Raw genomic sequence first — 15,222 nt, forward strand, 5'->3', positions numbered from 1 at the left:
TTAATTTATGGCTCTTTTTATATGAAGAGAACTTTATGGTGGAACTTTCAAGGTTAAGGGTTAGTAAAAGTTCCTGCCTACATTTTAATCCTCTCATCTGGCTTACTTCCAGACATTATTTCCTAAGCTAGAGTTTTTCTCTGCATCTGGTACAAATTTAGCTAGCAAATGAGGGCACATATGGGGCTGTTGGGTCTCTTCTCCAGTAAGCAGTGGAGTCATTACTATAGGTACCAAATATTAATTCAGAAACTTTGGTCAAATTTGAAAGTGAACAATATTTTTGGCTAAAACAATTATCATAAGGTCATGACTATTTTAAACTAACCAGTATAAGAAATATATTGCATTATAACCTAAGTATCTAAATAACAATTTCAACTTCCTGTGTTGCATTCATTTAATTGGTACAATTTGCCATCTGTCTCATTTCATCATACGTTCCTCTTGTGAGGATTGGTTCATAATGAGAACATTAAGCTACCATCTAATCAAAACGAAGAATCTGGGAAATATACAAGTTCAATATATTGGGGGAATTATAATGCTTTATTTTCATATATTAACATTTGACCTTTGAATACAGGTGTTCAGATCTTTGTTTAAATTTAAAAACAAACAAACAAACAAAACCAACAAACACTATTCAATTTACCAGAGGTTGCAGTATCTGCTCCAAAAAGGCCAATGTCTGAAAGTGCTGTAGTTTCAGAGTTTGGAAGTATAGTACATTGAATGGGATCAGTAAAACAGCATTGAATGATTTTCATTTTTGTATTTTACACCAACATTGGGATCATTTTTGTTTAACGTTTTAATCAATGATCTGAATGAGCGGATCAAGTGCACTCTCAATAAGTCTGTGGCTGATATCAAGTTAGGTGGGACTCTTGTTCTGCATGAAAGAAGGCTTTGCAGATGGATCTGGATAAGCTACATTGATGGGTTGAGTCCAATTGCATGACTTTAAGTAGGGTAAGTGTTGAGTCCTGCAGTTGGGTTGTAACAACTCCATGCAGCAGTATAGGACTGAGGAGGAGTGTCTGAAAAGTTGCCCAGCAGAAAAGGACCTGGAGGTGCTGGTTGACAGCTGTCCGAATATGACCCAGCACCGTGCCCAGGTGGACAGTGTGTCCATGTCCAGTTATTAGTGTGAATTTGTAGTAAATTCAGCAAAATCAATACTTTTCCAGTAAAACAGAGAAAATACTTGATTTTTCTCTAGAAAAGTTTCTTTTCTATAAGAAACTTCAAAAAGAATGAAATGACCAGCGGAATGCTTTATTTCAGAAATTATCAATCTTTTGAAAACAGTGTTGTATTTTTATTGTCCTTGATAGAGTTCGGCTGTATGGGTAGAAACTCCTCAGAAGCTAGTATGTGCCATTCCTCAAAGGTGCGAGATAACACTAGCTTGCTGACTGAGGGTGGTTTCATCTGTGAGACGTACTGGCTGCTGCTGAATTTGAACTTTGGTAGAAGTCAGTGGCTGGGAATCACTGGTCATCTTTAATACCTTTCTCCGTATGTAGCAGATCCCAGCTGCCAAATCCTTGACTGCTCTGCTATATTTAAACAACTTGTGCTATGCAGTCTAGAGGTCTGAGATACCTTGGAAATCACCCTCGTTCTTAACACAGGCTGCCAAGCCTTCAGAACTCAATGTGGATGTTTGTTTCATTCTACTGATTGAAAATTGGGTTTTAAGTTTGTTTCTACTTTGCCCTAAAAGGCAAAGAGAAAAAGAAAATTCTGCAATATAGTAATTTTCAGGTATACTCAACATACCTCAGAATAGAAGAGTGATAAACTGTCTTGTCCTGAACACTGAAGACCAACCTGAGACATTGAACGCTGCCTTCTTTTAAGCAGTAATTAGTTCTGCTGCTGCTAAAAGAACTAATAGTGCTCTTAAAAGTGACCAAAGCTGGCTTCGGTGTCATTAATGAGGGTTTTGCGTGACCCGGATAGGCAGAGGAAGAGTGCATCTCAATTAGCACGTAACTTGCAGCCAGCAGTATGAGTAGGAAGCAAACCTCCCTATTGTCCCCAGTCCACGATGTGAACAGTTTGGGTTCACATCACGGAGCTGTCTGAGAGCAGGTGACCCAGATTCCTTTCGGATGAAACTAAATAGGAAGACTTTTTTCTAATCTTTCCCAGTTATTTCAGGAGCTGTTAACTGAGGTAACAAATTTAGTATGAGTTTAAAGAGGAGTGTCAGAAGGACGTGGGCTTCTCATTCACTTCAGTGCTTTCCAAGTCCAGAAATGATTTTCATCCCATTACTCAAAGTTCTCTCTCTCTGTAAAGTCCTTACCCTTATTTTTATTTGCTGATAATTTTTAGCTGTCAGCTTCATCTTTCCATATCTAATTGGGCTTTTTGTCCATTCAGAAGCTTTAAATTACAGAATCTGCTGACTTGCAGATCCCACCTTAATGATCTAGAGAGAAATCTCAGTTGTGCAATTACCAAGCTTGGTAAAGGTAAAGGCATGGACTTAAAGCTAAAGAGCAGGGTGTGATGGCTTTAATTGACCACAGTTCAGTGCTGTGTTGTTCTCCTGCATTCTGCGTGATCCAAAAAAGCACTGGCCTAGTATTCAGAGTATCTGCATTCCAGTCATGATTCTGATTACTTTTTAGCTTTTACCTGTATATTGGGGGGATACTTTCCTCAAACAGACTCTGGCACCCACAGTTTCATAGTATGCATACTGTTCACTCTGACAGGGCAAGGCAAAACATTCTCTTTTTATAATGAAGCTTTGAGTGTCCAAGGTTTGGCATGCATTGAAATACAATAAAGCACTTGCTACTCTGATTTGTCTAATTTTCAACAAAAATACGGCATATTCTTTGACTCAATTCTCTAAATTCCCTAAATAGGGCAAGAAAAGGACAGCAAAAGAGCTTTTTTTTAAAATCTTCATTTTCTATTGGAGGGTGCCTGAAAAGATCAAATCAAAACATTTGGCAGCGATTGGTTCGGTTTTGACAGAAGATTGTCAGTTTTACCATCAATAATCTGCCTGGTTTCTAGCCAGCTTGCCTGTCTGGCTTCCTCACATCCTGAGCTTTCAAGCAACCCAGGAAGCAGAAAGAGAGATGGTATTTTGGGAATGGCAAAAACTGGGCTCTTGGATCTGAGAGGGCTCAGCATCTCGGAGTTCTGAAATCTGTGTAATCAGGTAGACAGACGGTGCTCAAATCAAACTGTGAGTCTTCACAGGGACTCCAGGAAAGAGTTCAGGAATTGCAGAACCCAATTTTTCCTTTTGTGGGAGACTGCCCATTTCTGAGACTACGTCTCCACACTCAGTTAGAAATGCCCATTTGCCCCTGGACTATTCTGAATACATGACTGCTGAAAGGGGGAATACACCTGGGGGCAGAGAAATGTAGATTTTTTATTTATTTATTTATTTTATGGTAAAGGGATACCCATAGATACAACTGTAAGATTTCACTTCTGATACCTATTCCATATATACCTGTTGGATTTGAAAGGTAAACTTTGTCACTGGTGATTACTGTGGAATGTTCCTTGTCACTATGCTTGCTTAATTGCATCCATTAGTGAGAAGTATAATTAAATGAAAGCCACTTGCTACTTGAAGTAATGTATTTTTCATATTTTTATAGAAATATATGTATTCCAGTACTTCATGTTGTACTGCTCAATATCACAATGAATTAGAGTAATTTTAAAGTTTTTTTTTATTTTTGTTTTTGTTTTTTAGAACTCATTTATAACTACACGTTATTGATGCAAGTAAAGAAATTCATCTCTGCATCCTTTCTTATATTTCATATCTGTAAAGTATATAGTTTTTACTGGGTATAAGCACCAAGAGGACCAAGCTAGGAAAAAAATTAAATTAACCTAAGCCCACTTGTTTTAAGATTAAGATCAGTTAAGGTTGTTGTAATGTAAGAACAATATCTTAGATTTATAAAAAAATAAAATCTGTCAGTAGAAATTTGTGGCTCAAAGTCCACAAAGTTTCATTTTATTCTGCTACATTTTCTCACTTAATGAATACTGAAGCAGCTGCATGAAAAAAGTGCACATGTTCAAACGGGGATTCAAGTAACAGGACAAAAGAATGAACTGGTCATCACAAGGTAGAGACATTTTGTGTCCTCCGAGCTGCCTTTTTCTAACTGGAAAGACACCGATGCTTAAAATGCCTCTAGATAGCCTTTTATTTGTAAGAATCCCTATTCCATAGATCATATGTCTGGCCAGCTTTGACTTGCTTCTGGAGTCATAATTTCATAGGTGAATGAGCTTGAGAAATGTCTTCACTTGGATAGGGACAAACAAGCTTTTGTTCCACAGCAGGCACGCATGCCTTTTCTTTGCTCCTATTCACAACTCTTTCAATAAGCACATTTATTCAGGCCAGTATCAGGAAAAATCTGATATGTATTACAATTTTAGCTCTGTGATGTCTTTGCTTTGCTGTCATTAATATCGGGGGAGTAAATAAGAAATATATATAATACTTTAAAATGACATACTTACAAAACCTTCCAGAATGAGCATAACCAACAAATCCCATAACTGCTGACTATGGAGTTTGAGAGAGAAGTTGCAAAGGCTGGGAGAACAGCATTTAACAGATGCCACTGCAGTATACGGCTGACTGCAAAGGAACATTTTAAAATTAATAATTAATGTGCCCTAGATATTCTAGGTACTTGACAGAACATAAATAATCATTCCTCTGAAAGCCTCCAATGTAAATCTTTAAAAAGAGAAAAAATTAGGGATGGTAGAGACAGATCTATTTAAACATTGTGTTTTTATTCTGTAAAGTATATGAGACAATTGTGTATATATAATATAATTGTATATGCCTGGATACTTTATTTTGAGCACTCAGAGAGGAGAGTTTTTCAGGAGATCTGAGAGTGCAGAGGGAGAATCAGACATTATGTACATAGGACTAAAGGGGATCTCTCCTGTGATTACATATCACCACACCATATGGTCTCTTTTATAAATGATCATCTCCATATGAAAAATTACTCCCACTGGGAGACTGTTCCAGAATTTCCTCTTTCTGAAATCTAGAACTTTTAATTTCCAGCCTCAATGTATTCAGTCAGTTTACCTATTTATTTTTGTGCAAAACCAGCCATTAATGTAAATGCTTCCTTATTCACTGTTTACTGTCTTAGCAGACTGTTGAACAGGAATGGTAATCCAGCTGCTTTTTCTTGACATTTCAGTTATCATTTTATATTTATTAATTCAAAATCTGCTGTAAAATCGGTATAGGCAAATCTTTTGGAAACTTTCAAAGGTATGATTTCAAAAGGCTGAAATGCGGTCAAAACCACTTGAGATTGTTTGAAATGAATGGTTTTACCATGCCACCCACTAAACTCTGGGAAGAGACAGAGAAGTCACTGTGACATAAGAAATAGAACAGGGAGCTGAACTGACACAGAAATAAAAAAAAAATAGGAAGAAAATGGAACAAATCCAAGGGAGGTGGCTAATGGGTTATCAAAGTGAATGAGGAACCATTAGGTTTGCTGATGTTGGTGTGGCCACATTAATCCATGCTTTTTAAAACTAAAAATAGTTAAGGATGCAACAGAATTCTGGTCATGCCAGATGCTCTAAAACAAAAAGTGTATGAACCAGCAGAGAAAGGTGTTGCAACCATCGGGGCCAATGTGAACCCCCTTTGGGGAATAACAGTTCTATGGGAGAGAACTAGTCGAATTTGGAGGTCTAGAGCATAAGGGCAAAAACTGTTCTAATCCAGTGCATATGCGTGCAGCACCTTTTATCAGACATCACATCTTTTATCACATCTTTCAGCCCATGAATCAACGCTGCTGACTCATGCTCCCTCTTTTGGAAGGAGAGTCCATTGGAGCTCTTTTCATCTAAAAGGGCTGTTCCTCCCGTTGCCTTGATGGTCTGTTGCTGTTTATTTATCTAACAGCTCAAAAAAAAACAAGTTGCACAGAATTGAGTGTGCCCTTAGATTGTACATAAGTGCTTTGGTGGAACACTACAGAGCCGAGTGATTCTGTAAGAGCGGAATCCAGAAGCTGTGCTCTCACAAAAGCTTTGTTCTGTCATAGCCATGACTTACCGATGATAAACTGTTTACCCAAGGACTGCCTGGCAATCCATTTAGCCTTCTGAAGGCACGCTGCCTGGTCACAGTGCCCTGATGTCTGCTGCATTGCTGATCTCCTGGAGTTGGCAGCTTGTTTTGTTTAAACTCAGACTGGGCTTCTCAAGATGGAGGCAGTCCAACAGTGCTGTACTGATAGGCGTCTTGACTTGGAATGAATTTTAAGTGGATAATTATTTAGACCAAAACTTCCCTCTGCTTTCACAAGTTATGATTGTCATGTTTGTTTCTGCTCTCCAAAAATGATGCTGTGTCCCATGCCGGACCATAAACTACCTCAAATCCAACATGAAGCAACTCTATAGGTGTCAACATGTGTCAACATATGTCTCATTTTCCCCAGCCTTGGCACTTCAGCCACTGATCTTTTGAGTTACTGCATAATTTGGACTTCGTGGAAAACCTTACGACAGCTCATTAGCACCCAAGTCTGAGTGAGCCAGCACAGAGCGGAGAAGCACTCCATTTCTGTTCAGGCAGACGCTAGTTATCCTCCTCATTATTACCAAGCCATCCTCGGTGTCACAGATGTGACACAAAACATCACATACTGCTCTTCAGTGCTGGCATCATTAGAAAAGGTTTCGACAGCAGCCAGAGCAACCACCATATGCTGCTTCTTGGAGTTCTCGTTGCTTCTTTACATCTAACCTCAGCTGCACGAGAACCGTGATGTGCATCGAGGGAGAACTTCAAAGAATCCTTCTAAGCAATCATGTGGGTTTCAGCCTAGTAGTTATCACCACATATTGCATGCTCTGTTATTTCTCAGTTCTGGGAGGCACATGATGACATATATTATGTGGGCAGCCATCATGTCAAAGCAATGGAGCTTGCTCAATAACTTTCTCACTGGGGCTCCCCGGTATTCCCTTTTCACTTTCACTAGCCAAAAGTTACCTCCTATTTAAAGCCATTTATCCTCTGAATCTCTCTTTGATTATGTTTTTTACAACCACATTTTGTTATCCAGCAGAAATCTTTGTCAAGCAAAACACTAATTGGCCTGACCAAGGATGACAAATCAGGTCCCAAATGATTGATTTGGAATAATAATAGAGGCATTTTTCACAGTAATAGTGAGCATGGGGTTATGACACGATGAGTTGTTAAGTTACGTAAATCATGCTGAAGTTCAATTGTTTTGATTCTTGATAGCTCAGCTATCCCACAGGGAAGGTTATTTTTGTTTGTAGTGAACTTGAAAGCTGAGAAATGCAGCAGTCAGGCAAGCTGTACCTCTTTAGAACGTGTATCTGTGCTTTACTTTTGTGTTAATGGAATAGGTAAGTTAAATAATTTTCCAACTTTCACCTAAATTTCAATTTAAAAAAAGGAATTAAATTCTCCCACAAGAAATCAAATTTAACTTAAAAAAAAATAATCTCAATACATTTAAATGGGTGGATATTTATTTTTTTGTAGAAATGCAGCTATTATATAATGGAATATAAGGCATGGTTTGTTGGTTTGTTTGTTTTCCTACATAACAGTTTTAACTGGAAGATAAAGCTGTATATTTTCAACTTTTTTGGCCTTACAGCATTGGTGAAAAGAACAATGGAGTCCCTGCAGCAAACTACAGCCTTGGAAGTGCCACTAAAGGTAGGGGCAATTCTGAATTTCCATTATTGTCTCCCGCATATATAGTTTTGTTTGTTACTATCATCATATTGAGAATCTAGAGACAACTATGCTAACCTTCACTTCAGCTGCTTCATTTTCATATTTACAAGTAATGGCTTTTTAAAATTACCATAAAAATTCTAACAGAAAAAAAAAAGAAAGAAACTCAAAATCCATTTTGTAAAGCATAACTGTAGTACACTTTGTCTTACCTATACAAGTGAAGTAACTTCAAAATCCCTTTGATTTAATGCCATGACATTTCTGATGGGTGTGGTGGAATGAGAAATAGTACCTTAGCAGGCTTTCTAAAATGTGCCAGGCATTCATTACTGCTGAAAAATTATTGCAAAAGATCTTTCTTTAGTAATTTTCACTTAGAAAATTGATCTTTTTAACATTTCTGAGCGGAAGCCAAACATGTAAAGCAGACAAAATTGCTGGTCACAGTTTGAAGGCCATCATTTATCAGAACAACCAAGTAGAAAACTAGACAACTATTGTATGTATGTTTCCATTTTATCTAACTGTAATTCTTATACAAAAGAATTGTATTTTTCTCTCTGCAAGACTGGTACACTTTGCTGCTAGGCCACCACTCGGCTTTTCTTGCTTCATTAAGGACTATAGTCTCTGGGAATCCCTAAACTGAATAAGCAAGCAATAGTCCAAGGGTTTCCTGTTTCCTGAGAAATGGAGTACTTGGCCAGATTACTCATTCTCCAGTATTACTGAACAAGATTTGAGGACAGAAACAAATTTATTCTATTTATTTCAGAAATGGTTACAACATACCTGACACTCATGCTGCTGTAAGGTTCATACCCTTTGTTGAGGACACTGTCAGAGACAACGCCATTCATACTTAGCCTGACTACAAAATAAAATATGAACAACTTAATAGGTTTCTAAAAAAGACAAATATTTACATCAATAATGAGAGTGCTCATAGGCACACAGGCAAAATACCATTTTAGTGTTACATATTTCAGACTAACCACTAACTGGCAGAAGTGAGTCTTTCCATTTTGTCCCATGGCCAAAACGTAACACGCTGTCCTACAATGTCTTTTCATGTGTCAGAAGTGTCTGCTATCACACACTGACAAATTCATCTTCATCCTTAGCAAATGGATTCTACATGTCATTCTGATGAGAACAGCAATTCCCTCTTAAATGACAACTGCATTTTAATAGTAAAAAGAAACACAGCCTTGGACAATAGGTATTTGTCTGGGGCTTTGAAAGATTAGGATATTTTTTTCTCTTGGTTTGGTCTTCTTTTCCTGAATAAATTACTGTAGGAGTCATGACATAGTTTTACTCCTACTGCACATTAGACTACATGCATCGTGAAGATATTTCATCTTTCTCTGAAACATCAAGAATGGATCAATGGCAGAGACCAGATACAAAACATAAAGTGCAAACAGCTTGATCTCAGTGACGAATTTGAGAGTTATCTTTTAAAAAAAGCCTGTATTTTTGTTCATGTTGTTTATCCTTCTATACAGTAAATGTGTCTTTTAAGATTAGAGATGTTGAAGATGAAAAGATTTTTTTGAAATGCTTCTGCTTTCCCTCTGTACACTTGCTTCAACTAAATATGTATTATATGCTCTGTTAATACGAATATTATATTTTAATGGGGAAGAAAAATGTCATTAAAGTAGAACACACATATCGTCTTAATGGGGAGAGATTTCTTTTTCTTCTTTGAGGAAAAGGATCCTTTATCTTTGAAGTAGCTTCTTTTCCAAGACGTAGTCCTTGCTAATGAGGCAGCTTTCATGTCAGGAAATCTACTGTGTAACAGAGCACTGGTAACTGCAAAACAAACTGAAATAAAACCAAAGCAACAACAAATACACCCCAGGACTGGAAAAGTGGATGGTAAAAAAAAAAAAAAAAAAAAAAAAGGAAAAGAAAACAAACAACAACAAAAAAGCAACCACAAAAACCCATAAAACCCAGTATCTTTATGCATTATTGAAAAAGTTGCAAATTATAAATGCTATGGTTTTGGTAGCTCTTTTGAAAGGCATAACAAGATAAATTTTGCTTTGGATTTCACTATGTTCCTTGCAATTCAGGAACATATATTTGCAGTCTCAAAACTAAAGGATAACCTTAATTGTTAAGATATCTTAATTGGAATTATAATTATTACTAGATATGAAGAGTATTTCACACTGGATAGGCATGTAATCTAGAACAGTATCACCAACCAAAAGGAAAAGCAAAAATAGTAATCTTGCTATAAGTGCTGTGATTGTTTGTTTGTTTAAAGCATTTTTTTTCTTTTTTTTCTTTTTTTTTGACAGGTTCCCTTGAAAGTGATTCTTACCACTGGGAAATCATGGGGGTGTATGACAGAATTGCAGGAGATGTAAAGCAGTCATCGGGGATGTTATTCAGTACCCGTACACCTCATTGGCCTATGCTGATTCCTCACTGAATCACTAGGCAACAGCGCTGCTGGATCTTTCATAAGCACCTAATACTCTGCATGTGAATTTTTTTACTTCATTTTGTCTGTAGCCCTAGGCAACAGCAGTGAGATAAAACTGGTTTTTACCAGTTCATTGTGTTTCCTTTAGCCAAGGTAACCAGCAGGGAGCTGCTTTTGTTCAGAGCTAAATTACTACATGTAAGAAATGAAGCAAGACAATATTAACCCTTTGGGATCGCGACAAATATATTTGAGTTAGATGGATGTTTAGATTTTAATATCAAATATTTTGTGAAGCGATTGTGTGAAAATACTTCTAATCTGGCATTAGAAAGGCACTATTTGAACTGTATCAGCAGCTGCTCAACTGTTGTGTTCAGCTTATTTTACACTTTGTGAGTAGACGGCAGCTGCTGGGGTACTGAATGTCATTTTCCACAGACTTAGAAAAAAGTTCCTTAGAAATGGAGAGTTTCTACCTTAAATTGTATTTAGGATTTTAGAGTTAAAACAAGTAAACAAAAACTGCATTAGCTGCATTTAAAATAGCCAGATTGTTGCCAATTAAATTAATTTCAAAACCCATTTGTACACTGTAGCCCTAGCATACTTTTGACGAAGTTTTGTCTAATCTATTATTTTTATTACTGACACAATGCTAAATATGGTTAGATACATTTTGAGATTCAGACTTAAGTTTTTTAGGATTCAGGCTTCTACTTCTATGTTTGGATTTTATTATTATTGATACTTTAGTATCAACGGTACTTTTGATATCAATAATATTTTTGATATCTTGATATATATTGATATTGATATTTTAGTGTTCTGTAGAGTTTATTCTTTAAAGAAGTTTGTTTTATAAAACATTACTTGGTGCCAAATTCTGCCTCCATGGTAGTGGAAGAATAGTCAATCCTCAAAGTCTACTAATTATTTAGAAGTTGAAGTCAAGCACAAAACTTTTACAAGATGTTCAGTATATTTCAGCACTAGACCTCAAATGATCAAAGTAACATAATTTAAATTTTAAATGTGTATAGTTACAGAGAGTTTGCAGCAGTTTTAATTTGTATCCTTAAAAAATTTTGCATTACGCTTAAAGGCATTAAACTATTAAACAAGATTTCCTTATGTTGCGTATTAATCATACGTCAGCTGAAATTAGTTAGTTGTTTCCAAAAATTGATTCTTATAGTTACAGAAGTAGTAGTGGTGATGTAAGCAAAGTCAGAGCCTTCTGCATATGAATTGTGGCTCAGCTCCTTGGCTGGGGGGTCCAGCCTGTGTGGTTGTGACGCTGTGCCACGTCAGGCAAGCAGGGGTCTGATTCCACCTTTCCAATGAAGAAGAGGTTGCACAAATTTTCTTCTGCTTTGTGACTGTTTAGATATTTATATGAATATATATTTAAATGTTTTTAACTTGTTAAACTAAGTTAAGTAGCTTATTTTGTTGGGTTTCCACATATACACGATTACAAAAGGAATTTTTAAGCTTTCTGTGTTTGCACTGGCTTTGCATAGGTGTGAAATGTTCTCCTCCCTCTTGAAGACCTACTGTTTTCAGGAAGCCTACAGTCTTGTATTTAGTAACCCTTGCTTCTTAAAGGCTACAGCACTAACCTTACTACTGGCAATGTTTTTTGTTTCCCCATTGATTTCCAGCTTGTATATGTTTCTTAGGGTGCATAGTTTAACTAGATAATGTATTTTTTTCAAGTCCTGAAGAATATGAGGCTTACCCTTCAGTCTAATGAAAAACAAATACACACTTAAGAACATAAGGAACCTTGATCCTGAACTGTGGATTAACATCTGAGCAAATACGGAGCTATATAGAACATACGGAACAAATTTTCAGACACAGCCATTCACAAAAGAATGTCAGTCACACTTCCCCAGAGACATGCTCTTTGTACAGATTGTCATACAGTGAATGAAGTTAATATTTTGTTCACCTTGTCTCCTAGAGAGTGCTTGTGATCTCCTCTGGGCTACAGGGTCACCCTTTTGCTTTTACAACTTTTCTTTTCGTTTTTACATTTCCAAAAAGGAAGACAGCCAACCAATAAGGGCACTGCTTTATCTCACACACCTGAGGGCTCACTTTGCATACACTGGGGTGAGGGCAAAAGGCAAACGGGTACAAGTCTGGGGGATTGTTCAAGACCAAGGTCTCAAGACTTGATGCAGTTTGTGTCCCCACAACTTGCATGCCATGAACTCCAGATCTCTTTCTAGTACTCCAGGTTCTTCAGTAACAAAACTGTGTTTTCTTCCAGTTGTAGGCTGTGAGTGAATTAGCATAGAGAGATTTATTCTGTAGCTGGGTGGAAACCAGAACTCTTTGATGTTGTGCATGTAATCATCGTCAGATGAACTATGAAACGTTTTGACTACCGGGATGTGTTCTTCAGTCTTTTGTTCTGTTCCCCACAAACTGCCAGATGGGTACCTGGTCCTCCCTACCTGCCCTATTCTGCTGTGTTAAGGTACAGATTTTGTGGGTTATTAGGTTTTCTAGAACTCACTGAAGTGGGCCTCAAAGCTCCTGACTGGATCAGTTTTTAATGGATAAAATCCCAGATATCGAGAAGAGTGCTGTCTGGGACAACTGTTTTGACTTTGCCATCCATTCCTGTTGCCTCCCATCCTGCACTGAACACAGGTTTTTGAAACAGTTGTGTTTTTCAAATTGTAGAAAAGCAGAAGTATTTCTAGTGTTTACTATTAGTTTCCCAATAAGATCCTCTGGACAAGGCGTCAGTTTTACTCCGCTTGTGCTGACCTATGTATTGCTATAAATTCGGAGCAGTACAGTTTTTCCAGGCCTTTAGCAAGCTACCCTGCAGCACGCCTGAATCTAAAGAGCCATTATAAGGAAGCAAGGCCAGTCCTGACCACAGATTTCCTCCCAAACAAATACAGGTGAAAATGTTCAGTATTTGATGATTGCCAGGAATGCCTTTTGGGTGGCACAATAATTTCACACCAGTGAACCCTTATTATAAATTATTATTAAATATTATAAATGGTGACCTTTTCAGGTTGTTTTGGTTTGGTGTGGAGTATAAAGCAAGGGTAGGCTGGAGCGGGAGCAATCATAAGAGCCCTTTTCTACCCTTAAAACTCTTAGTTTGACCTCCAGAATGATTCCTTTTTCTCACAACCTATGAAATGGTACTTGGAGGGCAACAAACAGAGCTTCTGTTTGAAATACAGAACCCTACAGAAGCAGTGATCAAGGAGTGTGAGAAACATCACAGAAATGATGGGGAGAGAGGAATAGCTGGCTCGGCATAGCTTTGGTGGGTGGAAATTTCCCTAATTGATTCTCTGAACACAGCAAGAACCCTATTGGAATCACTTTATATCTTTGGCTTTAGTCACAGTTTTGTCTTTGGTGGCCTAAATCTTCCCTGAAATCATCTGCAAATCTTTTTGTTTGCTGGGGAAGGAGCACTGTTTGAAAACACTTTAATATCTTTGAGAAATGTACCAGCAGAGCTATTTGCTGGCATTTTCATGGCCGTGGCATGACCAATACGTATCTGCCCAGGCCTTGAATCTTTTTATGTCCACATAGCACTGTGGAACAGTGGTGCTCTGATCCTGAATGTTGGTCCGACTCGATAATAACCAGAGCTCAAACACCGGTCTCAGGTATTATGAGAGCAAGAGTGTTTACATGTGGGGAAAAAAAAAAAAAAAAGCATATTGACATATTTTTTGAAAACTGAGAGTAGATAAAAAGGTGAATCTGCTAGAGCATCCAGGACATCATTTACTCTTGGTAATAATTAAGAAAAATCCCTAAAAGGTAAACTCATTTCATATTTGGGAGTCCACAGAGCCAGATCTTGTTTAATCTGACTTGAAAATAAGGCCAAAGAATGGGATGAAGGTTGAATTATGCCACCCTGATATATTTCCTCAGTGGCCTAAAATGTCTCTTCTGTCTTCCCTGTTAACAACCAGATGAGGTAAAGCCATGAATAACCTGGTCTTGTCCTCACTGGTGACCCTGCTTTGAGCAGGAGGTTGGACGAAAGACCTCCTGAAGTCTCGTCCAACTTCAGCCTCCTGTGATCCTCTGTCGTTCTTCAGCTGAACAGCGGCAGTCATCTGGCTGCAAGACAAAACAGAGATTCCCTTCAGATACTCTGCTGTACCTCATTGAAGTAGACAGAGCTGCACCAGAAGAAGCCCCAGAAATGTTTGGGGATTTCATTCCTCCTTCCCACCTGTGTTGGCTGGTTCGGTGCCAGCATTTACTATATTTCCTGGCTCATGGGCTCACTTTGGGTTGGCAAACTTCCTTTTGGTATTAGCAGGTTGTCAGAAACATTCAAGGAGTGGAAAGGAATCACTTCTCGTTTCTCCCATTCTGCAATGTTTTTAGTAGGTAGAGTGTGTCTGGGGGTAAAAATAAGTTTCAATTACATGCTATCTTTGCTTTCCTGGGAATCTTCCACAGCCTGATCGGCTCTTTTCTACTGAAAACAGCAACCTACAATCAGCTTGTTCTCTTTAGACATCTCTGAAGTGCACTTCTACCACCCATCTTTGTAAGGCCTTATCACGTTATCAAGTGTGTATTTATTACCCTCTGCAAACCAGGCAATTTGTTATCCTCTCTGCTCTCTCCATCGGACAGACTTGGGTTTTGAATTCTGGAGCTTCACCTTCCAGCTGAGCTTTCCAGGTATTTGGTGTGTTTTTTCCATGTCACGCTCTCCTTTTGGTACTAATTACATGGCTAATATTTAGATTCGTTCTTCCTCACCTTTTCTATCTACACTGATCGCTTAATCCATTGCTTTCCCTTCCCCTGCACTTCACAGGTACTGTTATCGGTAGTAAAACCCCATGAACTGCCCAAAAGATTTTTGAAAAGTTGCACATCTTTCTTCCTCTAACCTTCATGCCCTCATTGCCACCTTCATCCATTTGGCATAGCATTTATGCATTTA

General features: G+C 37.9%; 1 protein-coding gene across 7 annotated transcripts in view; it reads left to right on the forward strand.

Annotated features, from left to right (window-relative positions):
* POLN (DNA polymerase nu) overlaps window positions 1–11,373 on the forward strand; it is a 104,351-nt gene extending 92,978 nt beyond the window's left edge. For all 7 annotated transcript variants that reach the window (XM_072037827.1, XM_072037828.1, XM_072037825.1 and 4 more), the window contains 2 exons: window positions 7,713–7,774; window positions 10,120–11,373. In XM_072037827.1, coding sequence (XP_071893928.1) covers window positions 7,713–7,774; window positions 10,120–10,188 — 131 coding nt within the window. In that variant the 3' untranslated portion in view covers window positions 10,189–11,373. The remainder of the gene's footprint in view (window positions 1–7,712; window positions 7,775–10,119) is intronic.
* Window positions 11,374–15,222: the final 3,849 nt, after the last annotated feature.

This window comes from Anas platyrhynchos, chromosome 4 (genome assembly GCF_047663525.1).
Source record: "Anas platyrhynchos isolate ZD024472 breed Pekin duck chromosome 4, IASCAAS_PekinDuck_T2T, whole genome shotgun sequence".
NCBI classification, from domain to species: domain Eukaryota; kingdom Metazoa; phylum Chordata; class Aves; order Anseriformes; family Anatidae; genus Anas; species Anas platyrhynchos.